The sequence below is a fragment of the Ambystoma mexicanum genome, chromosome 6q, assembly GCF_040938575.1.
Source record: "Ambystoma mexicanum isolate Mex_15411 chromosome 6q, UKY_AmexF1_1, whole genome shotgun sequence".
NCBI lineage: Eukaryota > Metazoa > Chordata > Amphibia > Caudata > Ambystomatidae > Ambystoma > Ambystoma mexicanum.
Window position 1 is genome coordinate 307,697,505 of NC_090937.1, and position 26,972 is coordinate 307,724,476.

The window sequence follows — 26,972 nt, forward strand, 5'->3', positions numbered from 1 at the left end:
AGCCCCTGATTCCCTGACACTGGACCAGTGGAAATCGGATATGGACATATGCGCTATGATGGAGCATAGGATTTACTTAGCACGAGGCTGTCCCAACAAAGCCTCGAAAATATGGGATAGATGGGAAGAAGGAGCGACCTGAGAATCCCTCCTACAAGCTGGGGAACGTGCAATGGGTGTTTTGTATTACACATCACTACATGTACTCAGGAAGCCGCTCGACCTCTGATGATATGTGTACTGTCTCCACTGATTATGAATGACCATGACAGTCTTTATGTTGATTTGCTTTTTGTTGTTTTATTGTGATTGTTTTATTATAATAATAATAAAATACTTTATAAAAAAAAAAAATTATCAGCCAAGTATAGGGTAACTACGGCTGACCCTGAATATTTATCAAAACACCCGACTCCAGAGAGCCTGGTGGTTCAAGCGGCAACTTCATCAAGCAGCAGATCCGCATATCCTACTGTTCCACAGGACAGGGATGACAAAAGGTACGATTCTATGGCAAAAAAAGTATTTTCTGCTTGTAGTATGGCATTGAAGTCCTCGCCAGGTTCAGTCACACACTGTGGGAGTGTGCTTCATCAGCGGCTGACTAAATACCGGAAGGAGATGAAAGGGGGAAGCCTTCCTTAACATCATTAAAGATGGCAAAGATGCCATGTGCGAATCTCTTCAAACTGGCATTGATTCCGCTGACAGTATCAGCAGGGCCATGGCGGCAAGTACTACAATCCGCAGGCATGCGTGGTTACGAATGTCTGGCTTTGCTCCAGATGTACAGGCCAGACTTTTGAATATGCCCTTTGACAGCTCTTCTTTATTCGGTAAAAAGTCTGATGACACTCTGGAAAAGTTGCAAACATCTAAAGCAGTAGCAAAATCTTTAGGAGCTGCAATCTGCCAAACTCCTTTTCGCCCCTCAGGAACCTCTGGGAGAGGAAAGTCCTTTCACTATTATTCCGCATTCGGGAAAGACAGAGGACAGTCGGCTCAAAGAGGCCAAAGGAGATCCACCCGAGGTGGATGGGTCAGAAGTACTAACGCCGCAGCAGCAGCAGGTGCCTCTTTACCCTCGGCATCTGCATCAGCCGCCCCCAAACCACTCTTAGGTCTTTCCACACAAAACACCTGTAGGGGGCAGGTTAACTCACCATCTGACGGAATGGCAGGCTATTACGTCAGATGCTTGGGCATTGGAGACAGTTGCCCAAGGTTACTGCCTACCCTTTCTACGCGTCCCTCAGAGTCATCCACCGGGGCACAGCTCTCTAAAAGTTCCAGATCCGCTCCTCTTGCAGGAAATTGTAGACCTGCTAGAGAAAGGTGCCATAGAACCGGTACCTGTAGCGGAGAGGAACAAGGGCTGGTACACCCCCTACTTTCTCATACCGAAGAAGGACAGAGGACTGAGACCCATCTTGGACTTGCGAGAATTGAACAAGTTTCTCAGGAAGGACAAGTTCAAGATGGTAACTCTCTCTCAGATCCTTCAGGGCCTCCAGATCCAGGACTGGCTGGTATCTCTGGACCTCCAGGATGCTTATTTCCATGTGCCAATCCATCTCAAACACAGGAAATACCTGAGGTTCGCAATTGGTGGCTCTCATTATAAATTTCGAGTTCTGCCATTTGGGCTGACCTCCGCCCGAGGGTCTATACCAAACTAATGTCGGTAGTGGCTGCAAGTCTAAGGAGGGAAGGGATCCACATTTACCCCTACCTGGACGATTGGCTGATCAGAGCTGTATCTTCGGAACAAGCTCAGATCCAGCTAGATTATGTCTGCCACTTCCTTCACAAACTGGGCTTCTCCCTCATTTTAAAGAAGTCACAGATGATACCATCACAGAGACTCCAGTTCATCGGAGCGGTCCTGGACACTTCCCTGGGAAAAGCCTCGCCACCAGAGGTGAGGGCTCAAGATATTCTGCAGATGGTCAACAAGTTTCAAAATGCCCAACATCTCCCAGCCTTCGACTTTTTGAGATTGCTAGGCCTCATGGCATCCTGCATCTTCCTTGTGCCAGAGGCTTGCCTGAGAATGAGATCTCTCCAGTGGGCACTAAGAACCCAGTGGTCACAATACTCAGGAAGAATGACAGATCTCCTCCGGATTCCGGACAAGGTAGCCCACGACCTTCAATGGTGGGCCTATTCAGAGAACATCTTGAAAGGAGAACTGTTTTAGCAACCATGGCCGGAGATAACAGTAGTCACAGACGCTTCACTCACGGGGTGGGGAGCCCATGCCAACGACTTGACCATCAGTGGTCGTTGGTCTCCATCGGAGTCCAGACTACACATCAACCTATTAGAGCTGAGAGTCATCAGACTAGCGCTGAAAGCTTTCCTGCCATCAGTACAGGGGAGAAATGTCCTGATAATGACGGACAACACGGTGGCCATGCACTACCTCAACAAAAGAGGAGGCGTAGGATCACTTCGACTGTGCAGAGAGGCAATGCAGCTCTGGTTCTGGGCAATGCTAGAAGGAATCTCTCTATCGGCAGTTCACCTCGCCGGCGAGCTAAACACGTCAGCAGACACTCTGAGCAGGCAGAGCACAGTCTTCCAAGAATGGGAACTAGCTCTGGAAGTCCTTCAAGATATCTTTGCTATTTGGGGAACGCCTCAAATGGATCGGTTCGCGACCGGGGCCAACCGGAAGTGCGAACTGTATTGCTCAAGGGAATTTTCACCAAGAGGAGCTCTAGGGGACGCGTTCGTAGTGGACTGGGTATTTCCACTCCTTTACACGTTTCCTCCAGTCCCAGTGATTCCTCACGTAATCAGGAGGTTGAGAAAGTTCAGGAAAACCATGATCCTAATTGCCCCGGATTGGGCCAGGAGGACGTGGTACCCAGACCTTCTGGACATGTCCATCTGCCCTCCAATACATCTTCCACAAAGAGAGGATATTCTCTTGCAAGAGGAAGGTCGGGTTCTCCATCCAGAGGTCAGGACACTCCGCCTTCACGCATGGTTTCTGAGAGGCTAAGATATAAGGATTGGGACCTCCCGGATGACGTAATGGAGATTTTGCTTTCGGCCAGAAGGCCAGCAACAAAATCCCTGTATCGGTGTTGTTGGAACAATTTCAGTAACTGGTGCAGGGATAAGAATGCAGATCAATTTCTTTGTAATACTTCAACAGTACTTTCTTTTCTCTTACACTTAGCCAATTTGGGGCTCCATGTTGGCACTATAAAAGGTCACTGGGCAGCGCTATCTATCTTTAAGCGCTTCTCGGAAGACGTGTCCTATTTTAAAATGCCTTTAGTCATTCAATTCTTGAAAGGGTTGACAAATGTATACCCTCCGACACCTTTTCAAGGTGCCCATCTGGGATTTAAATCTAGTATTAAAATTTCTCATGTGTGCTCCTTTCGAACCTTTACATTCTTGTCCATTAAGACTGCTCACTCTTAAGCCAATTCTGTTAGTGGCTATGACATTAGCCTGCTGTTAGCCTGCAGGATAAGTGAGTTGCCACTGTGCAGAGAGGCAATGCAGCTCTGGTTTTTGGCAATTCAGGAAGGAATCTCTCTATCGGCAGTCCACCTAGCCGGAGAGAAGAACTTGACAGCGGACGCTCTGAGCAGGCAGAGCACAGTCTCCCACGAGTGGGAGCTAGCTCAGGAAGTCTTTCAGAAGATCTTCGCCCTTTGGGGAACACCTCAGGTGGATCTGTTCGCCACCAGTACCAACAGAAAGTGCGATCTGTTCTGTTCAAGGGAATTTCCCCCGAGAGGAGCTCTGGGGACGCGTTTGTAGTGGACTGGGAGTTTCCACTCCTTTACGCGTTTCCACCAGTCCCTGTTATTCCTCAAATGATCAGGAGGTTGAGAAGATTCCGGAAAACCATGATCCTAATTGCCCGGACTGGGCCAGGAGAAAGTGGTACCCGGACCTTCTGGATATGTCCATCTGCCCTCCAATCCGTCTTCCACTCAAAGAGAATCTTCTCTCGCAGAAGGGAGGTCAGGTTCTCCATCCAGACATAAGAACCCTCAACCTTCACGCTTGGCTTCTGAAAGGTTGAGGTATAAGGATTGGGACCTTCCTGATGACGTCATGGGGGTGTTCCTTTCGGCCAGAAGGCCAGCAACAAAGTATTTATACCGCTGCCGTTGGAACAAATTTTGCAGCTGGTTTAGAGAGGACAATATCGACCCTTTTTCATGCGGTATACCAACGGTGTTATCGTTTCTACTCTACTTGGCAAACTCAGGCCTTCAAGTTGGCACTGTAAAAGACTATCTCGCAGCGCTTTCAATCTTCAAGCGCACCGCGGAGGAACCATCGTATTTCAAACTACCCTTAGTAATGCAATTTCTCAAGGGATTAACTAATGTTTATCCTCCAAGACCATTCCAAGTTCTCTTATGGGACTTAAATTTAGTCTTAAATTTCCTAATGGGTACTCCCTTCGAACCACTCCACTCTTGTTCGCTGAGATTTCTCACTCTTAAAACTATCCTATTAGTAGCACTAACATCTGCTAGGAGGGTGAGCGAATTACAAGCTCTATCTTGTAAACCCCCCCATACAATTTTCCATGAAGACAAAGTTGTCCTACAGGTGAAGCCTAATTTCCTCCCAAAGGTGGTTTCTGAATTTCATATCACTCAGAAAATGACCTTACCTTCGTTCTACCCTCCTCCCCATCCGGGGAAAGAGGAAGAAAGGCTACATAGGCTGGACCCAAGGCGAGCTCTAAGCTTTTACATCAGAAGACTGGCTAGGATTAGGCAAGCAGAACAACTGTTTGTAGACTACTCAGGTCACAAGTTGGGACTACCCATATCAAAACAGACCATTTCCAGGTGGATTATTTTGGCCATGTTGGAATGTTACAAACTGGCAGGGAAAGAGCCCCCCCACAGAATCTTAGGGCTCATTCAACCAGGGGTATCACAGCCTCTTCGGCCCTCCAAAGAGGGGTACCGGTCCGAGACATGTGTGGCTGCCACATGGTCGTCCGCACATACATTCACAAGATTTTCAACCTGTATTCCTCCGTAAAGCCGTATTACATTCAGTTCATTCCTAAAATGGATACATGACATTCTTACTCCCACCTCCAATTACATGCCACTGCTATGGGAGTCAGATAAGGAATACGTCGGAGGACCCAATCCCTTCGAAGAACAAGTTACTTCTTACCTGGTAACGTTCTTTCGATGGGATGTTCCTCCGACGTATTCCTTATCGCCCCTTCCATCCATCCCCGCAGTAATGCTTCCCTTGTGGTTGCAGCTCACGCTCCTTCAAGGTCAATAGCCAATTCATGCAAGACTTATCTCATGCTACAAAACGGAACTGAGCAACGGACTCCACGCGTGGCTATTTATGGGCATGGTGACGTCGGCGCCGATGCAGTGGCTGTCGAGGGACACCAACTCAGTGGACGTCGACACGCAGCGCCCTCTACAGAGAAAAAAATTCCAAGGCCAGCAAGCTGGAGAAGAATTATCTAACATAAGGAATACGTCGGAGGAACATCCCATCGAAAGAACGTTACCAGGTAAGAAGTAACGTGTTCTTCGAGGGGATTGGGTCCTCCGACGTATTCCATATCTATGACAGGTAATGTGCACAGCTGTGCTGCTTTGGAAAATCTTTGGCGTGTGCGTCCTGCGTCGATGCGCCGTCCCCGAGGACCTTCTCCGACGGCCGACGTTACCCGATGTGATAAGTAGGACGCACGACGCCCATAGCTCAGTTCCGTTTTTTCTGCGAACGTGTTCGCTTCGTGAATCTCGGTACGCCTCGACTCGTTGGAGTTTGCTGTTTTCAATTCTCGGTTCGTTGAACCTGTTCGGTTTGTTGTGAAGACCTGTTAGTGGCGATGTTTTCTTCATCTTCAACCCTGTGTCCGGGCTTCAAGAAATGCGGGGACTGTGGGTCCAAGATGTCGGTCACAGACTCGCACGACGCCTGCCTCTGGTGCCTTGGGGAGGCCCACGATACGGAAGACTGTGTTGACTGCCAGTCGCTCACGGCAAAGGCCTTGCGGGAACGCAAGAAGAAGCTGTCGGTAGGCCGGGTGTCTAAGCCCCGGAAGTCGAGGTCTGCAGGGCTTTCGACGGATGACTCGAGGGGCGACTCTCCGCGTCATCGTCGGAAGTCCAGTGGGTCTCCTTCCAGGAGTCGGTCTCGCCACTCCTCTGCCTCTTCGAGGCATTCCCGGAAGCGTCGGCATAGGTCGCCTTCCCCGTCCTCTTCCGAGGACTCCGCCTGTTGGCGGGTCGCTTATCCCTCCATGCAAGCGACACCAGAGGAATGGGCTGCCTTCGGGAAGTAGATGCTAGCGATTCTTGAATCGCAGGGCACCGGTCCGTCCGCGCCTCCGAGTGGGGTCGATCGGCACCGGTTGAGAGACACCGCTCGTACGCCTTCGGGCTCGGGTGGTCGGCACGGCTCGCGGGAGAGGTCCCGCTCGGACAAGGGTAGCCGTTCTCACCATGCCCGTTCCAGGTCCCCGTCCTCGACGTGCTCGAGACCGCGTGATCCTGTGCCGTCTTCAAAGAAGACGTCGACGCCTGTGGCGCCGAGGTCGACTATTTCTCTCGAGGCTCCGCCTCCGAGGGGGTCGTCGGCGCCTAGGTCGTCGAGAGACACGCTCGGAGCTCCGGCTTCAAGGCCTGTGTCGACGCCGCCGATGCTGGCGGCGCTGCAGCTCGACGTCGACGCCTTTTCTGTCGACGCCAGCGCCGACTCGTTCGACGCCTTTCGAGGCGGTGGTGTCGGAGGGGCCCCATGGCACTGGGTTTGCCCCTAGAAAGGTTTCTGGCTAAGGTCAGGTACTGCTTTGGTCCCCAGAGGTCTTCCTCTCCCAGCCTGGAGTACATTTCAGAGGGTGATGAAGGCTCTGATGGCGGCCTGGTTCCGGTTACGGTTCCAGATGAACTTATCTCGGGCCAAAGTCAGTTTGATGACCTCCGGCAGTCGCTGCATGATGCCAGTGGACCGGGCACCTCTCCGGAGGTGGAGTTTTGTAGGCCGAAGCCTGGCACTCATGCCGATTCTTCATATCGGCGCCTTAAGTCTCGGGTCACCGGGTACTTGGGTTGGTCAGCTCCCCCAGGGGAGTTCGTTCAGGATGATCTCACGGACATCCTTGATCTCGGTCCCCCCACTGACCCGGTTTTGCCTTTTCATATGGCTCTGCAGAGAAGGGTGGTGGCGGGTTGGACTGCTCCGGAGAGTCTCCCGGCAGTGGGCAAGTCTTTGTCGCGAAAATACCGTCCAGCCAGTAGCGACCCCTGCTACTTGTCTAGGCACCCCACTCCGGAGAGTTTGGTGGTGCAGGCGGCTACGGCCCAGGCAAAGCAGGCGTCGTATCCTACCATCCCTCCGGATAGGGACGACAAACGTTTTGACGGCTGGGAGAAGAAAGTGTCTTCTTCGAGGGTATGGCGCTTCAGGCGGCCAACTCCATATGTGCCTTGTCTCGTTTCACACACACTCTGTGGAACTGTGTTGCATTAGCGGCTGAACATATTCCAGAAGGGGACGAACGGGATGGTTTCCTTGCTATGGTTCAGGATGGCAAGGATGCCATGTGTGAGGCCGTTCAGTCGGGTTTGTACTTGGCGGATTGTGTCAGCCGGTCCATGGCGGCGAGCACCGTAATGCGCAGGTTTGCGTGGTTGCGGAAGTCTGGGTTCGCTCCTGATGTGCAGTCCCGGCTCCTCAACATGCCCTTTGACGGTGAACACCTTTTTGGCAGCAAGGCTGACGAGAGCTTTGAGAGGTTGCAGACCTCCAAAGCTGCAGCGAAGTCGTTGAGCGCTGCAGTTCGCCAACCTCCGCCTTTTTTCGTCCGAGGGGACAGCAATGGAGGGGAGGTTCCTTTCGCTATTACTCGTCCTTCAGTAAAGCGAGGGGAGCTAGCAGTCAAAGAGGCCATCGTAAGAGTGCCAGAGCTGGAAATAAAGGTACTCGAGGTGCCAAGGCCGCTTGGGCAGTTGCCTCTATGCCCTCGGGCAACGCCGCAGCCGCTACCATTCAGTCATGAGGCCTGGTCCCATGGTTTGCCGGTTGGGGGAAGGCTGGCGCAGCATCTTGTAGAGTGGCAAGCCATTACTTCGGATGTGTGGGTTCTGGAGATCATAACCCACGGCTACTGTCTTCCTTTTCGGCAGAGGCCTCACGACAATCCACCAGGGAGCCTCTCTTTGAAGAGTCTGGATCCGCTCCTTGCGCAGGAAATTCAAGCCCTGCTGGAGAAAGGCGCCATAGAACTGGTGCCTGTAGCGGAGAGGAACAAGGGATGGTATTCCCCTTATTTTTTGATTTTGAAGAAAGACGGGGGATTGAGACCCATCATGGACTTGCGCGGTTTGAACAAACTCCTCAGTAAGGACAAGTTCAAGATGTTGACTCTTTCTCAAGTCCTCCAGGCCCTTCAACTTCAGGACTGGTTGGTGTCTCTCGACCTCAAGGATGCTTACTTCCATCTGCCGATCCATCCCAAGCACAAGAAGTACCTGAGGTTCGTGGTTGGTGACTCGCACTTTCAGTTTCGGGTCCTGCCGTTCGGATTGACCTCCGCCCCGAGGGTTTTCACCAAGCTCATGGTGGTGGTGGCACGCATCTCAGGAAAGGGGCGATTCACGTCTACCCCTACCTGGACGATTGGTTGATCAGGGGGAGCTCTCCCGAGCAAGTCCTGGATCATCTGTCCGTCACCTGCCACTCCCTTCACAGGCGGGGCTTCTCCCTCAGTTTAAATAAGTCCCATTTGACACCAACGCAGCGGCTCCAGTACATCAGAGCAGTGCTCGACACGTCCCTGGGGCAGTGTTTTCCTCCTCAGGTGAGGGCTCTTCACATTCAGCAGATGGTGCACAAGTTTCATTTTGCCCAGGATCTCCCAGCGTCCGAGTTCTTGAGACTGCTCGGCCTCATGGCATCCTGCATTCTTCTGGTGCCAGAGGCTCGTCTGCGGATGAGATCTTTGCAGTGGGCACTCAAGCTCCAGTGGTCTCAGTCCTCCGGCAGGCTGTCGGACCCTGTTCAGGTGCCGCCCTCGGTGGCCCGGGACCTTCTGTGGTGGGCCGTCGAGGGCAATCTGATGAAGGGGGCCCCATTTTGGCTGCCCTGGCCGGAGGTGACGATCGTGACGGACGCATCCCTCACGGGATGGGGAGCTCATGCCAACGAGTTGACAGTAAGTGGTCGTTGGTCTCCGTCGGAGTCCAGACTCCATATCAATCTGTTGGAGCTGAGGGTCATCAGGCTAGCCCTGAAGGCTTTTCTGCCGACAGTGCACGGAAAGAGTGTCCTGATTCTAACGGACAACACAGTGGCCATGCACTACCTCAACAAAAAGGGGGGGGCAGGGTCACTTCCGCTGTGCAGGGAGGCGATGCAGCTCGAATTCTGGGCCCTCCAGCAGGAAGTTTCGATCTCGGCTGTTCATCTGGCCGGAGACGACAACGAGATGGCGGACGTTCTGAGCAGGCAGAGCTAGATCTCTCACGAGTGGGAGCTGGCTCAGGAGATTCTCCTGGAGATCGTCGCCCTTTGGGGGACCCCTCAAGTGGATCTCTTCGCCTCCAGTGTCAACCGGAAGTGCGAAAGGTTTCGCTCGTCGGAATTTCCTCCAAAAGGAGCCTTAGGATACGCGTTCGTGGTGGAGTGGCCATTCCCACTGCTGTACGCGTTTCCTCCAGTCCCCGTCATCCCGCAAGTGCTGCGGAGGTTACGGAGGTTCGGTTCCCGGATGATCCTCATTGCTCCAGCATGGGCCTGGAGGACGTGGTACCCGGACCTTCTAGATTTGTCCATCTGCCCTCCACGTCATCTTCCCCACCGAGACGATCTGCTCTCACGGGAGGGGGGTCAGGTTCTCCATCCAGAGGTCAGAGCCCTCAATCTTCACGCTTGGCTTCTGAAAGGTTGAGGTAGAAGGATTGGGACCTCCCTGAAGACGCGATGGAGGTGTTGCTCTCGTCCAGGCGGCCGGCAACTAAGTCTCTGTACTGTTGCCGTTGGAGAAAGTTCTGCGACTGGTGCAGAGTTCAGAATGTGGATTCTTTTGAATGTGACATTCCCATGGTTCTGTCTTTTTTGCATTCTTTGGCTCACAGGGGCTTGCAAGTGGGTACCATTAAAGGTTACCTGGCGGCGCTGTCATATTTAAGCGCTCGTCTGAAGAGTGTTCCTATTTTAAAATTCCTTTAATTTCGCAGTTTTTGAAAGGGCTCACTAATGTGTTCCCTCCGTCACCTTTTCTGGTGCCAGGTTGGGATTTGAACCTTGTTCTCAAGTTTCTGATGGGTGCTCCGTTTGAGCCTTTATATTCTTGCCCTTTGAGGCTGTTAACTCTGAAAACTGTGTTTTTGGTTGCGGTTACTTCCGCTCGCAGAGTGAGTGAGTTACAGGCACTTTCCGTTAAGTCACCCTTCACTGTGTTTCATAAGGACAGGGTTGTCCTTAGAGTTCGTCGTCCTTTTCTTCCGAAGGTGGTTTCGGAATTTCATTTGAGCCAGAAGGTTGTTTTTCCGGCGTTCTATCCTCCTCCACATACTGGTAAGGAAGAGGAGAGGCTCCATAGTCTTGATCCTAGGAGAGCGTTGAGCTTTTATATTTCGCGCATGTCCCGGGTCAGAGTGGACAATCAACTTTTCATTGGTTACGCTGGAAAGCGTTTGGGATAAGCTGTGACGAAACAGACTTTGTCTCGTTGGATTATTTTTGCTATCTCCGAGTGTTACCGCTTGGCGGGTAAGGATCCTCCGGCTGTCTTGCGGGCCCATTCTACCAGGGGAGTGGCTGCGTCTACTGCTCTGCAGAGGGGAGTTCCCATTCATCACATCTGTGATGCAGCCACCTGGGCTTCAGTACATACATTTGTACGTCACTACTCCCTCAATTCCATCAGAGGGCAAGATCTGGCCTTTGGCAAGGCAGTTCTCTATTCCGCAATTTGATTGGGCATGCTAAAATTGTATTCTAAATTCTTTCTCACCTCCTTGCTTGGTACTGCTTTGTGAGTCTGTCATAGATATGGAATACGTCGGAGGACCCAAACCCCCTCAAAGAACAAGTTACATATCTATGACAGGTAATGTCCACAGCTGTGCTGCTTCGGATAATCTTTGGCGTCTGCGTCCTGCATCGATGAAGTCGATGCGCCGTCCCCGAGGACCTCCTCCGACGGCCGATGTGATAAGTAGGACGCACGACGCCCATAGCCTCAGTTATAGTTTTTTCCCAGAACGTGTGCCACCAGTTTTCTGCCAGTCAGACACACAAGGCCTTGCGGAAAGCAAGCTGCAATCGCAAAAGAAATTCTGCAGCGGGGAAGGCAAGGAGGGAGCGATATGGAATACGTCGTCGGACCATCCCATCGAAAGAACGTTACCAGGTAAGAAAGTAACTTGTTCTTCTCCAGCATGGGTCTGGCATGAATTCACATACAAACCCTCCCTCCAACCCCTCTGCGGCTCTTCTCTCGGTCCTACTGCCACTTTTCGTGCTACCAAATCTGAATATGGCTGCTAGAGGAGGGGCTTAGGTAGAGAGCCGTCATTGGCTGGGGGCAGTATGACCCAGAGACCAGTGATTGGTTACTAGTAGAAAGACAGTTCAGAAACAAAACTGAAACTGATTTTTTCTTTACCGAGGATTCCCAGCCTGACGACAGGGAATATTCATGAGCATGCTCGGAGATAAGGACTAGGTTGCCCCTTCCTCCGACGGAGATGCCTGAGCCAGACCCGACGGAGGAACCGGAGCCAGGACCTTCGGGGAGCCCCACCACTTAAGAGGAGGAGGACGCATCCTAGGCCTCCTCTCCCGCCTCTGCGGCCTTCTCTGCCTTCCCCCCGGTCCACTACCCACGGGGATGATACAGGCATGGACACGACTACGACGGGTACGGATGACGACGGAGGCGACGACGGGACGTGTCCCCCATCGCCCCCTGCCCGGGCGTCCCCGCCCGACGAGATTGGATCCTTCCATGCAATGATCTCCAGGGCATCCGAGCTCTTCCAGCTCTGCCCCGAGGAAAAAAAGGAGGAGGGGTTCCTTTACCAGCGGCGCAAGGCTAAAAGGAAGACGGTCCACGCTGTACCGCTTCTTGATGACATCTGGGATGAGGGGCTCGCCCTCCTCAAGAACCCTGCCACGGCTCCTGCGAAGAGGGACCGGTACGAGAAGAAGTACCGGGTCCCCGACGCTGCCCCCTTGTGCCTTAGGGTGCAACCTACCCCGGACTCGGTCGTTTCGGCGGCGGCCAAGAAGAAAGCGGGGGGGGCATCGGCCACGACTTCAACCTCCCCTCCGGACGGCGAGGGTAGGAAGCTGGATGCGATGGGACGACGGGTCATCTCATCTGCAGCGACGACCATCAAGCCGGTCAACGCCCTGGCCATCGTAGCTCGCTACAACAGGGAGTTGTGGTTCAAGATCGCCCCTCTGTTGGACTTCCTTCCGGATGCCAAGAGGGCTGAGGCCCTGGAAATCTTGCAGGAAGGTGAGATTGCCTCGGACCACGCCATTACGGTGGCTACCGACATCGCTGACACTGGTTTCCGTCAGTTGGGCAACGGCATTTGCCTGAGACGACGAGGATGGCTCAAGGCGACGGATTTCCGCCAGGACGTTCAGACCAAGGTTTTGGACATGCCCTTCGATGGGAACAACCTTTTTGGCAAGGCGGTTGGTGAATCCCTTCAGGCGATCAAGACAGACACGGAGACGGCCCGTGCACTGGGTGTGCTCCAACAGCGACGGCCGTCCTTTCGGAGCTCCGGAGCCAGACAGGGTGCCTCCAAGGGAGCCGGCAGCAGCTCCTCTACGTACCGTCAAGTGGCAAGGTCTTCGTCGCAGGAGGCTCACAGGGGAAGCGGCAAGTCAGGTGGATCCCGCCGTCGTCGCCAAGGTGGTCAAGGAGGCAAAGCGGCCTCCAAGCAAGATTGAACCGACCGTCGGGTCGGGCCCCCGCCGAAGCACCCCGGTGGGAGGCCGGCTGACGAAGTTCATCGGCGTGTGGGAGTCCATCTCCACCGACCGTTGGGTGTTGGATGCCCTGGCCCTGGGGCACGCCCTAGAGTTCCAGAAGAGGTGCCCCTGCATTCCTCCCGTGGCCAGGAAGGAAAATCACGTCCCTCAACTGCTGTTGGAAGTACGGGCGATGCTCAGGAAAGGTGCCATCGAGCTCGTCCCGAAGAGGCTTCGGGGCTCCGGAGTTTACTCAAGATACTTCCTCGTGAAGAAGAAGACAGAAGGATGGCGTCCCATCCTGGACCTGGGACGACTAAACAAATACATCAAGGCACAGAATTTCTGGATGGTCACCCTCCAGCACGGGACAGCTGGAGGTGGGCGATTTCTTGTCGTTGTTGGACTTGGAGGATGCTTACTTCCACATCCCTATTCTAAAGAGGCACCGAAAGTTCCTCAGGTTCGTGGTCAAAGGGCGGCACTACTGGTTCAAGGCCCTCCCGTTTGGATTAAAATCGGCGCCCAGGGTGTTCACCAAGTGCCTAGCACCGGTGGCGGCGCACCTGCGCCTGCAGGAGATCCACGTCTACCCCTACCTGGACGACTGGCTCATACGGGCAAGGACAAGGGAGCTCGCCGTGGAACACACTGCGAAGACCGTCCAGCTGCTCACGGACCTGGGGTTCTCCATCAACTTTCCAAAATCCCACCTGGTCCCGTCGCAAGTCGCCCTGTTTCTGGGAGCACAGCTCGACACAGTGGCGCGGCGGACCTCACCGTCAGAGGAAAGGATAAGGGCCATTCTGGCAAAGGTGCAACGTCTACTGGCCACGGACGTGGCCAGAGTGAGGTCTATCAAGTCCCTCTTCGGAATGATGTCCTCCTGCATTTATCTGGTGCCCCACTGCAGACTTCGGATGCGGCCCTTTCAAGAATTCGTCGAAGCCCACTGGATCCAGACGACAGGCAGCTTTGAGGACAGGATCCCGCTCGTCGAAGCGTTCCGTCAGGCGATACGATGGTGGGGTGTCCGCGCTCATCTGACAGCTGGAACAGGTTTCCTAGCCCCGGCCCACCAGGTGGTGGTGACGACGGATGCCTCCCTGGAAGGTTGGGGAGCGCACACCGGGGGTCTTCACGCGAGAGGCCTTTGGTGCTCGGAGGAGAAGACTCTCCACATCAACATCTTGGAGCTCCGCGCAGTGTTCTGGGCCCTCAGGTCGTTCCTTCCATCCCTCAAGGGCAAGGTGGTGAGGATCTTCACTGACAACACCACCACGATGTTTTACATTCGGAAGCAGGGCAGAACCAGATCCCCTGCCCTGTCCAAGGAAGCCCAGGATTTGTGGCATTGGGCCGTTGCCCAAGGGATGTTTCTGGTACCCTTTCATCTGGCAGGGATAAAAAACACCATCGCCGACTCACTCAGCAGGGAGCTGCACTCGTGCCACGAGTGGGAACTGGGCCAGGATCAAGTGGACTGACTCTTCCGACGATGGGGCGAACCCCAGATTGATCTCTTTGCGACGTCGGCGAACTCCAAGTGCCGGAGGTTCGCCAGCAGGTTTCCCCAACCGAGGAGAATGGGCGATGCTTTCTCGTTCCCCTGGGCTGGCCTGTTCCTTTATGCATTCCCGCCGTTGCTACTCCGGCTCGTCAACCAGCTCAAGAGGTCCCGGTGCAGGATGATCCTCGTCGCACCGGCGTGGCCGAGGCAGATCTGGTTCCCGGACCTTCTGGACTTGTCAGCGTCCACACCAGTCAAGCTGCCGACGGACGCAGATCTTCTCTCCAGAGAAGGAGGCGCCATTCTTCATCACGAACCAGAGTCGCTGAACTTGCAGGCCTGGCTCCTGCAGCACTAGAGTTTGGAGCATACGACATCCCGGCCGACTGCAGAGAGGTTCTTGCAAAGGCCAGGGCATCCTCAACTCTCGTGCTACGGACACAAATGGAAGAGGTTCTCTGTCTGGTGCCGTGCACAGAAGATTAACCCTCTGCGGATTACGGCCCCTCAAGTATTGCCGTACCTACTGTCTTTGGCCAAGGCTGGCCTATCTCACGCTTCCATCAAGGTACATCTGGCTGCCGTCTCACGTTACACCAGAACTACAGGACGGGCGTCCTTGTGGTCTCATCGTCTGGTAAAGGAATTTATGAAAGGACTGTTCCGATCATTCCCGCCGGTGAAGGCCCCTGCCCCGGCGTGGGAGCACAACGTGGTGCTAACTAGGCTCATGGGGGGCCCCATCCGAGCCTATGCATTCAGTGCCGTTGAAGTTTCTGTCGTGGAAGACAGCATTCCTCGTGGCCATCACCTCTGCACGACGAGTGGGAGAGATCCAGGCCCTGTCTTGCAAGCCTCCATACTTGACTTTTCACGACACGAGGGTGGTGCTGAGGACGCACCCCTCCTTCATGCTGTCGGACTTCCGCCTCAACGAGCCCTTGGTGTTGCCAGTTTTCTTCCCATTGCCTTCGTCGCCGGCTGAGAGGACTCTGCACTCGCTGAAGTTCTACGTGGACTGCACAAAGAGTTTTCGGAAGACATCACAGCTGTTTGTGAACTTTGGACCTGTGAATCAAGGGAAGGATCTGCAGGGCTGCTACGTGGAGGTCGACGCACACCTTCACGAGATTCTACTGCGTCGACCGGCATTCCAGGGAGGAGTCCAGAGTCGGCCAGGCAGTGCTGCGCAACCTGTTCGCCTAAGGTGAGCCTGGTGAGGTGGTAAGAGTTACTTAATGTTGAGTTGTTGTATTGCTTGATATTGAGCCTTTTGCCACCTCCCGTAGTTGTGCATGTGTATACTGCTATGTATTCTTATATTCATGAGCATGTGAATCCATGACAGACCCCATGCTGGAGAAGGAACAAGTTACTTACCTGTAACTGTTGTTCTCCAGCATGGGTCTGGCATGGATTCACATGCGAACCCTCCCGCCTACCCCTCTGCGGCTCTTCACTTGGTCATACTGCCACTTCACGTGCTACCCAATCTGAGGATGGCTGCCAGGGGCGGGGCTTAGGGAGAGGGCAGTCATTGGCTGGGGGCAGTATGACCCAGAGACCAGTGATTGGTTACTACTGAGAAAGACAGATCAGAAACGAAACGGATACTGATTTTTTTCTATACCGAGGATTCCCGGGCTGACGACGGGGAATATTCATGAGCATGTGAGTCCATGCCAGACCCATGCTGGAGAACAACAGTTACAGGTAAGTAACTTGTTCCATACTTTAGTTTTGAAGTGCCTCAGCACCAGAGTACTAGTGAAAAAGGGTGGAATTTAGGTTACAGCGGCAGTGCCTCTACATATACTGGCTTTGATGTCATGTCCAGCGCGGACAATTAAAGGCTTTGGGGGGCGGTTTTAAAGCGCTGTACCCCCTGGCGGCAGAAACGTTTCTGAAGAGCAGCTGTGCTGGGAGATAGATGTCATAGATGAGCAATCCTTGCGAGGAACGTCCATCAGAAACAACATTCCAGAGAGGTAATTAATTTGTACGTTTGAAGAATACGAACTAGCTCCCAACTATGTTATCTGATATTAGCGATAGTAAGAGGGCTTAAGAAGCACAGAATGTGATATTAGTCTTATGCTCAGAAAGAATGGTAGTTACACTTTTGCTCTGTAGTGTTTATCCAGATGCTTTATTGTGTTCTCTTTTTGCTTTGTGCTAGATGTGAAAGTCAATGATGTGGTGCCATGGGTTCTGGAGGTTATTTTACATAAACAAATTGTCAGCTCCAATCCACATGTTAGGCAAGCAGCATGCATCTGGCTGCTGTCGGTCGTGAAGAGGCTCAGCAACCACAAAGAAATCAAGGTAAATGTTGTCTTTTATTATATCTTTGTTGGAAAGGAGTTGCAAGTTCGAGAGGATAAATTCTGCTAAGTGAAACTCTGCCTTTCCCTCATGCTCATCAGCAGGTTCAAGGCTATGATGCCGAAAGCTTTTGTAGTGGGTTGTCTTGCTATGAGCTCACACTGAAGAACTGCCTTTCATAGCCATCCCTTCAAATTGGTATTTCGCCTAACCTTACTTCAGCGAGTAGAGGTTAGTAGTAGTGTAAATCTAGATGAGTTCTTGCCACCTTATTAGGTAATTGTTGCTGGATGTGTGCTCCTTTTGTAATGTGCTCATAATAAGTAATGAAAGCGATAGAACACAGACGTGGTATGGGTAGCATACTGTTAACGTGACGTGGAGAATACTTTTTTATATTTTACTTACTGGAGCAGCAGTATCAGAAAAGCCGAGGGGTGACTTTCTTAGAAGTTCACAAGCAGTAGCTGTGGCGCGGATATGCACGGGTAAGCTTACTCCTTTGTTTTGGAACCTTTGAATGTGTACAGCAAATACGGCAAGTGAACAGACTGGTGGGGAAGGTTCCCGCTGATAGTGTAATAAGCCCTGATTGGACTTAGAACAAATCACAATAGTAGCTACGTGATTTCTTCGAAGGGCAAAGAGGCTTTACACATTTAGCCTGCTTTTAGACAGCGAGCAGGAGACTGTTGGGGCTAATCCCCTTTAATCCCGCGGCTGTGATCCGCTGCAGAATTAACAGATTTAGAGGCAACAATCTGAAGCAAATTGTACCACACTTAGTGTGTGCTACTGTTAGGGAGAATTCTCTGTAAAGGCTAATTTCCCAAACATAGTGAGTCCCCCAGCAGCTTTGCTGGATTTTTGGGGTTTATTTTTTTCTCCTGCTTAGAGTGAGACTCTTTTTCTCCCACTCTTGGACATGATTTGAGGTGTTCCTTTGACTTTGTATGTGTTTTATGGGCTATGGGGTCCTTTACCCCATAGGGCTTCATGTGTTTTTGGTATGTGGGTTACACAGCACCCTCCAACATAGATTCCATACCCTGGGACTGACTACTGTCTCCCAGGGCATGTAAAGTCACCATTGGCTTTACTAGTCTTAAATTGTGAACAGAACCAGTACAAACCATCATATTGTGGACGTACTGGTCGGGGCAATTCGATTGCCCCGGGGTCTGTTGTTCGAGGGGGCACTGTCCAGTCCCCCCCCGACCGAGTTTTGGCTGGTGGCAGTGGATACTACTTTTTATATTCGACCGCAAATATATTCCTATGGGATTTTCCCATTGTTCGAGGCTACCACTTTTTAAAATAGCCTCGAACATACCGCCGGTTTATTAAATTAACATAAATTCACCGGTTGGTAATTTTTGCCGAAACTCGGTTCCAAAATGGCGTTTGTGTTCGCTTCTGTGACTCCAACACAAGTCGAGCCCTTTGTTCCACTTTTTGGCGGGCTTCTCCACAGAAGCCTCCAAAAGTGGTGCCACTCTGTCTGGGTACCACAGGGGATGTGGGAGGGGGTTTAGGCACCCTGGACTGAGTTGCCTTGGCAACTCAAGTCGCACTCTGGTGAGATTGGCCAAGTGGTGAGCCGCCCAGCTCACCACTTAGCATGTTTGAGTGACAACTAGGACCGATGAATGGGGGTTTTCTGCATAAAAGCAGGGCTTTGGGGACTGGAACTTGAGAAGTTGCCACAGGACCTAAAGAATCCGAGGAGGGAGAAGCCGAGCCGACCTGCAACGACGACACCACCGGTGGAGCCCTTCTGAACCATCTCACCACTTTTCCCGATGACAGAGGAGATCTCCAGTCCGGAGAGTCTTCTTCCTTTGACTGGCGGGGATAACCAGTGTGCCCGTCTTTTCGCCTTCCTGGATCATCTCATGGCCGCCTTGCCTGTGCCAAGCACCCCGGCAACCGGAATACCACGGTTTACCACTACCGCAAAGAAAAGTATAGTACCTTTTAACCGGAAAACTCCACAGCTGGTTTCTTCCCTGGCAGTGCAACGACCTTCATCTTTCCTCCACGTCGAGACCTCCTCTTCCTCTGGACGAAACACTGACTTGCACCCGCTGCCAGGAACAACTGCCCCCGCTGGAGCGTTCTCCCCATTTCAGGTAGTGTCCTGCCTGGCTTCCTTTGCGACAGATCGTTCCGGGTGACAGTAAATCCTCGACTTTCTAACCTGGGTTAGCCTAGGGCCTGTTAACTAACTTTTCCTGACTTGATCTCAATCTTTTGTGAACTATCTACAAAGACTCTTTGGGTATAACCCCACTGTGTGATCCTGGACACATTTCGCTTGCTCTCTCTTAAGAGTGGGCCTGGCATTTGAACTTCCTTGCTCTCCAGTAGACTTTGCCTAACCTGCCTCACTGTGGTTCTTTGAAAAGTATTGAAATTGTGTGCTTTCATAACTCCTTTTCCCTCCCTTTTTCTATGTATTTTTACATTTATTTATTGGCATTTATCATTTTAACATTTGCATGACATAAAATATGTCCATAATTAGAGGATAATAAACATTTCGTAATAAAACATTAACATTTAACAATTCAACTTTAACTGTCTCCAAGTGCTCCTTCCATCCTGGCAGGGCAGTCTGTCGTTTCAGAGGGGGTTGGGCAAGCTGGGGGCAGGGGGGGATAGGGGACTTGAGCTTGTAAGGACCCAGTGAAGTTGTGGCTAGTTGCTCTCGGGGTCCTGTGATGTTGGTTGTGAATCTGTTTTCCATAGGTTTGTTCTTTTTCATGGGGGCTTGTCATCCGAAGGGGGAAACAAGGATCCTGTGAGTTCTTTCCAGGCCGTTAGGGTCATGCTTGAGGCGTCCGTGGACCTGGCAACACTGTCTTCCCATGCCTTTGTTTCAGCTTGTACCCAATGTTCCAATTATCTGTGCCATACCTTTTGTTGGGGTCCTGCGGTTTTTTTCCAGGACATTGCAATTGTCCTTATTGCCAGTATGCACATGATGTCCATTAATTGGGCCAGGTGTTTAAGTTTGGCCGGCCTGGGGTACGTTCCCAGAAGACATTCGTCCGGGGTCCACTTGTACCTAGTCAACCCTGCTTTTTTTCGCTTGTCAGCTGTACGGTGGCCCACAGGGACTGTGTTTTGGTGCACGACCAGAACATGTGAATCAAGTCCGCCTTATTCTCTCCGCACCAGGTGCAGACAGAGTGTGGTGATTTATTGAATTTCGCCAGCCTGGATGGGGTTAAATATGTTCGGTATAACAGGTTCAGTTGTATTTGTCTAAATCTGTGGTTTCTGGAGACTGCTTTAAGGTACGCTAGAGCCCTCTCCCATTCTCCATCAGCCATTTCCCGGCCCATGTCCGTTTCCCATCTTCTTTTCAGATCGGCACTTCGTGGGTTGGGGGGTGTCACTCAAGTGGCCATAGATCTGGGACACTGGTCTCCATCCCTCTCCCAAGCTGTACAATAGTGTGATCAGAGGGTTTGATTCCGGTTCCTCCGGCCATGTTGTCCATTTGTTTCGTGCTGTATTCCGTATCCTTTGATACCACAGAAACTGGCCCGTGTGGATTCCGGCTTCCGCCTGTAGTGTTTCAAATTCCTTAAAGGTGCCATCGTCGTATAGGTCTCCCCACGTATATATCCCTTTTTCTTCCCAGCGTCTGAGGTGTTGCAGGTCCATGTCGGATCTGCATAGGTCCGAGATCATTGGTATGTCTGGGGAGTAGTGATGCTTTGCGTGGGCGAGTGCCTCTGCTCTGTGCCATACTTTTCGCCCTAGGGCAGCATTTCGCATCAGGTGGCTGGGGGCCCAAATAAGTTCCTTCAGATGGATCGGGGATACCAAGGGTTGTAGCAGGGGCGTCTCAGATGTGGTGTTGTCTGCCAGCCACTTGGTCACAAAACTGAGTTGCGCTGCCAAATAATATTTCTCGAAGTTTGGGAGTTGAATTCCCCCCTGGCTATGCGGCAGGACCAAGGTGGTGAGTGCTATCTTGCGTCTTCCTTTCCCCCATAGGAAATCACGGAGTATCACTTCTAGCAGGAGAAAAAAGGAAGCATTGATGTAGTAATGTACATTTTGGAACCTAGGGAGGACAATCATTTTAATTATTGAGGCTCTGCCCATCTTAGACAGGGGAAGTTTTGGCCAGAAGTTCATGGATTTTCTTAAAACAGGGATTGCTGATTTCGTGTTGTGTTCGTGCATCAGTGCGGGGGTGTGCATTATGTGTATTCCCAGGTATTTAAACGAGGTGATCTCTCACTGTATCCCCACAGAATGAAGTTCTACAATATTCTTGCTCTTGAGGCCAGCTAGAGGGAAGAGGCAGGACTTCGCCCTGCTAAATTGTATGCCTGAGACCTTCGCAAAGTTGTCTAGCATTGTGGGCACGTTATTGTGTGGGTCCGTAACAAATAGCAGCACATCGTCTGCATAAAGTGAGATGATGTGGTCCACTCCCCCCAGGCGTATCCCAGCATCGAAGAATTGTTTCCGTAAATAGATGGCAATAGGTTCCAGTCCTAGCACATAAAGCATGGGGAATAGTGGACATCCCTGCCTAGTGCCCCTGCATATGTCCCAGACCTCGGATACATACTTTCCCGTTTTTACCCTAGCCCTGGGTTTTGTGTAAAGTATTTTGATCCACCTAATGAACCCTGGGCCAAAGCCGAAAACTTTTAGAACCACTACGAGCCATTCCCAATATATAGAATCGAACGCCTTAATGGCATCAAGGGATAACAGTGCACATGCCTCCATGCTGCCTCAGTTTGGTTTATAACCTGTTGTAATCTACGTAAATTCATGGTCGTGTTCTGGCTCGGTATGAAGCCACACTGATCCATGTGCACGATCGCCCCTATGATTCTAGCTAACCTCTTTGCTAATATCGTTGTCAGTATTTTCACATCATAATTGAGCATGGCTATTGGGCGGTAAGAGCCGCATTCGTCAACAGGTTTGTTAGGTTTAATGATCAGGATCAAAAGGGTCTCTCTCATGCTGTCGGGCAATATCCCTCTCTCATATGCTTCTTGAAAAACCTCATGTAATAAAGGTGTTGAGGAGGTCTCGTACGCTTTATAAAACTCAGCGGGTACCCCATCGGTCCCAGGGGTCTTGCAGTTGGCCAGCGATTTAATCGCCTCTGTTATATCTTCGGTCGTGATGTCTGCATCTAGGGCCTCAGTCTGTTCAGGGGTTAGTCTGGGGAGTCCTATTTCCTCCAATGTATCTTTGATTTGGTCTCGGGGAACTTAGTCTTCATGGGAGTATAGGTGTTCATAAAAATGCTTGAAGGCGTCATTTATGCCTTGTTGTGTTTGGAATTCATTGCCCCCTGCATCCTGTATCTTGGCGATTGTGTGCCTGGGGTGTTCTTTCTTGCACAGCCAGGCCAGCATTCTACTCGGCCTGTCGGCTTCTGTGTGTGCTATGTTAGTCTTGGTGGTGTAGTCAAATTTAGCTAGTCTGTCCCATGCCGATGTGCATTTAACTCTAAGTGCTTTGAGGGTGTCCTCTCTCTCTGGTGAGTGTTCACCGGGGTGGCCTCAAATTGCTCAATCTCTTGCTCCCACTGGCCTAGTTAGCCTCGCAGCTGTTTTCTGATACCTGCTGCTTTTGTTATAGTTTCCCCCCTTATCACTACTTTGAGGGCCTCCCACATCGTGCTCATGTGGTCGACACTTCCGGTATTTACCTCTATAAAGTTATCTATAAAGTCGTGCAGCTCCTCCCTGAATGCCAGATCACCCAGGGCGTCAATCGGCATTCTCCACATAGGGATAGGGGGTCTAGGGCCAGCGTGGTTCCAATTGACTAGAAGTGGCGAGTGGTCTGAGATGGTTCTCCCTAGGTATTGTGCACTGTCTATTTGTGACAGGTGTTCTTTGCTAATGAAAACGTAATCTAACCTCGTATGAAGGTCATGTGGGGAGGAGAAGTATGAGTATCCTCGGGCTTTGGGGTGCTGCTCCCTCCATGTGTCAGCAAGATCTAGTCAGTCTATTATTAGGGATAGGGCTACCGTGGCTGCTGAGGGACCTTTTGGGTGGGGCTGGGACCTGTCAAGGTTGGGATCTCGTACACAGTTGAAGTCCCCTGCCCAAAAAAAGATGCCGTGCCTGTATGGGGCGATTATGGGATACATTGAGTTCAGATGTGCCAGAATATTAGTGTTGGGAAGATAGGAGTTCACTATACATACCTCTTCCTGTTCTAGTCGGCCCCACAGTATCGCAAACCTGCCCTCCGGATCTATCTCGGACTCAATAAAATGGAATGGGAGTTGGGGGTGAATCCAGGTGTATACTCCTCTGGCATATTTGGAGTAGGTGGTTCCAATTCCTTGTCCTCCCCAATGCTCGCCTAATTTTGCCAGAGAGTCTGCAGTACAATATGTCTCCTGCAACAGTGCTATTTGCACTCACTTTCTGTTCAAGTACGACTTGATTCTGTTCCGGCGTAGGTAAGTTCCCAAGCCCCTCACGTTCCAAGTCATTATTTTTATTCTAGTTGCCATGGTGGGTTAATAGGATTTCCGCTGCTTCAGTTCAGCAACCGTCAACCTCTTCCGTGCGCTCACTCCTTTTTGGCCTCTTCCCTCCGTGTCCGTCCCCCCCGGCACCACCTGTTACACCTGTTGGAGACTTTTTAACTTCAGTAACTCAACTTGCACCGCTCAGGGGGTCCCGAGTCTTCTAGGCCACTCCTGGCCTTCCGGATCAGGTAGTGTGTTGGCTGATTGCCTGCACAGATTCCGGTGGGGTGGGTCGCCTTTCTTTTATTTTGTGTGGTCCTCCGAGCTCCTATCCGATCTGGCTTACATCAGAGTAGGACTCAATTGTAGTATAATTGTCTGCTGTCTGTATTTGAGTGGGGGAATCGCTTTGCTGCTCTTGCCATGGCGGGTGCGTAGTCAGCCCAAGTCTGACCGTGGTGGTTCCTCCTTGCCATCAGCCAGGTTATTATGTTCGAGCCACATGTTTGCTGCGGCTGGGGTCTCCAGAAATATCGCTCTTCCTTTGTACAGAATTTTGAGGCGCAACGGGTAGAGCAACATGTATTTTAGGTTGAGCTTTCGTAATTGTGCTTTTATTGGGATGAAGGAATTCCTTGCTCGTTGCACTGTGGGGGTATAATCTGGGTACATGACTATTGTCGAGTCTTTCCTCTTGATCTCTCCACCTTCTCTGGAGTACCGCAATATAGTTTCCCGGTCGCGAAAGTTTAAAATTTTGGCAATGATTGAGCGCGGATGTGAGCCGGGTGGGGGGCGTTTCTGGAGAGATCTGTGGGCTCTTTCAACGGAGAACCCCTGGGTGAGGTTTCCTGGACCAATTTCCTGTTGTAGCAATGTTTCGATAAATTCTGTCGGGTCTGTATACGAATGTTATTTCGGCGGGCTCGACCCTCGGCATCCTTGGAGCGTGCCTCCAGCCTTACCACTTTTTGTTTCAAGTCTTGGACTTTTATCTTTAGATCTTTGGTACTCTCCACGTCGTCTTGCAGGGTAGTTTCTATGGCCGTGACCCTTTCAGTTAAGTTTTGGGTGTCCTGACGCATGAGCTGTATGTCCGATTTTACCTCCTCTATCTAGGAATCCATCGTTACCAATTTTGGTTTATTTTTGGGGGGAGACATCCCCGTTGTCCGGTTCCGCAAGCTATGCAGGCCTTCCCTGCGGCTCTTGGTTTGCGTTATGGTTTTCGTGTCTTTGGGCTGAGGGTAGCGCATCCGTGAGTCGAGTTGGCCACCCCCGCTTATTGGTTGGCCATGTGGGGGTCGGGGGGGTGTCCCCGGTTCTTTTCAGCCTCACTTACTGTGTTATATGTTGGGACACTGCGCCCGGTGTTTCTACGATCTTCCCATCTGCTCCGCTCGACTGCACCACGAGTGCGTCACTCCGGCCCTCGTTCCTCCCGTGGCGACGGCTCCCCAGAGTGCCTTCGGCGCCGGTATCGCTGGGCTCGAATTTCAGTCCCTGTGGTTTCTCCGCAGCTGGGGAACGAGTGGCCTGCCCCGTCGGCTTCGGTGTGGGAGAGTCTCCTTTGTTGGCGCGCTCCGCAAGGTAATTAAGGCCTCCGTAGCTTTGTTCTTATTCCGCAGTGGGAGCCGCCATCTTGTGGGTCCCAGGGGCTCAGCGTTCAGCTTCGCGTTTTCAGCCTTCCCGGCCCCGGTTCGCCCCAGGAACAGGGTCGAGTGTCGGTAATCGGTTCCCCTTCGATGTTATTCGGTTTTTCAAGTTTGCAGACCAGTTATAGCGATATTACCTCAATTTGCAAGGATCTCGGAACGGAGCTCCACGGGAGCCTGTCCTTACAGCATGTGTGCTGGCTACGCCCCCTCCCTCCCTTTTTCTATAACTTATTAGAGTGCCATTTTAGGTTAAGCGCTCACCTCTGTCTGAAAATGTGGCGTTTCTCACTAATACTTGTCTAATACGTAATCAGGGTTGTATATATGTAATATTGACTGTGTGTTGAATTTACCTACCTCTTTTTGTGCTAGTGTAATTTACAAGTGTGTCTTTAAATAAGTAATTATATACTTTTACGCCAAAGCTCTGGTCAGTGTTTGCTTGTGCTACTGTATCTCTGTACCTATTGTGTATACTCTATATACTGCCTAACTCATCTTGAGAGAAGTCTGGCTGCTCAGCCACAGCTACCAGGTAAATCTGGGTGGTACAGACTACTACCAATTGGGTTTACTGCCAACAACTGTAGTTCTAAGCCTTTTGCAGTGGTTCCTAAGGGAACTGCACAGGTTTCTGCCTAACAGCTACCGATACAGCAGGAAAGGAAGAAATACTAAGGGGATGGACCGGAGCAGGTGGGATCTCCCCCATTTGCATATCCTGCGCATTAGAAAGGGTTCTAGCTTTCACCTGCTTACCCCCTGCTTGTAGTGGTGTTCGGAGGAGGGAAGAAACAGCAGCAAAGTAGAAAATATCTGCCAAGTGGAAGGCAACTTCAAACGGGTGGTCTGCCTTCAAATCTTTTCTCTCATTTATTCCTCCTACCACCTATTTGGAACCCCAAGAAGAATGAAACTCTGCAGTACTTTGCTTCAGGATGACATCAGGATTCCAGAGTGGGAAGAGCCGGTTCTCATGGCTCCTGCAGTTGAAGAACTATCTATCACTTCGGTCTCTGATGCGGTAGGGAATTGTCCCTCACCGGTCTGCAGGCAAGCCATCCAGGCCCAAGTGCATGCTCAGCCAGTGCCCCAAACTCTGGAGGCTGGACTAGGCCTGTCTCAGGAACAACAGGCTATTAGGCATTCGTGGAAACGCAGGCTGGAATACACTGTGACAACAAAACCGATCCAAATGAAAATAGATGACCATTTTGTAAAAAAGAGAAGTAGGAGCGTAAACAATGATGACGTACTGATTGCTTCCCAAGATCCCAGAACCCAGCCTAGGGAAGGAGGAATTGTAAATGGGAACATTATGATCTTGCACCCCTAATGGAAGCATCTCTGGAAATAGGAAGATTGAGTGACTCTGCCACTGAGGCAGGAACAGAGAATTGTTCCTTAGTACCCCCATTAGCAGTTGGGGGGACCCTGGATGAATAAGTTGAGCGCAATGCTTCGCAGAAAAATTGCACTGCTCATGCTGGGCCTCAGTTAAATGAAGTGACCTTGTCTGCGCTTAACTTTTTCCTAAACTCTCTGGTGTCTGTTCTTGAACTGTTAAGAGCAGAGGTTCAATCACAGGCTGGGGTTCTGTTGGAATAAACACCAGAAATAGTAAGTTTTAACTCATCCTTGGTGGGTTGTAATAATGCCATAAACTCCACACTGACTCCCATTTTGAAGGACGTCCAATTGGAATTCACCAAACAAGGTTTGGACTTGTCAGCTGTCCAATTATCACTTTCAACTAAAAGGAAAGAGGAAGTCTCTAACAACGCTCTCATGCAGGACATCATGAAACAACTAAATATAGGCTCCCAAGGGAAAGTGGGTCAGGTAAAGGGAGATGGGCTCGAGGAATCAAAATCTCCCTTTGATGACGCTCCACTATCAGACTCAGTTCTGGAGGAGTTTAGATGACTGGCTAATGTGGTAGAGGAGTCATGCCAGGGAAGCATTACTACCCCACAGCTGGAAGAGTTACCCCGTGGAGACTCTGGCGCAATTGAACAAACTAACA

At 51.4% G+C, this 26,972-nt stretch overlaps 1 protein-coding gene across 2 annotated transcripts in view; it reads left to right on the top strand.

Annotated features, from left to right (window-relative positions):
• ECPAS (Ecm29 proteasome adaptor and scaffold) overlaps positions 1 to 26,972 on the top strand; it is a 3,148,361-nt gene that overhangs the window by 1,553,748 nt on the left and 1,567,641 nt on the right. For both annotated transcript variants that reach the window (XM_069630810.1, XM_069630809.1), the window contains exon 25: positions 16,662 to 16,807. In XM_069630810.1, coding sequence (XP_069486911.1) covers positions 16,662 to 16,807 — 146 coding nt within the window. The remainder of the gene's footprint in view (positions 1 to 16,661; positions 16,808 to 26,972) is intronic.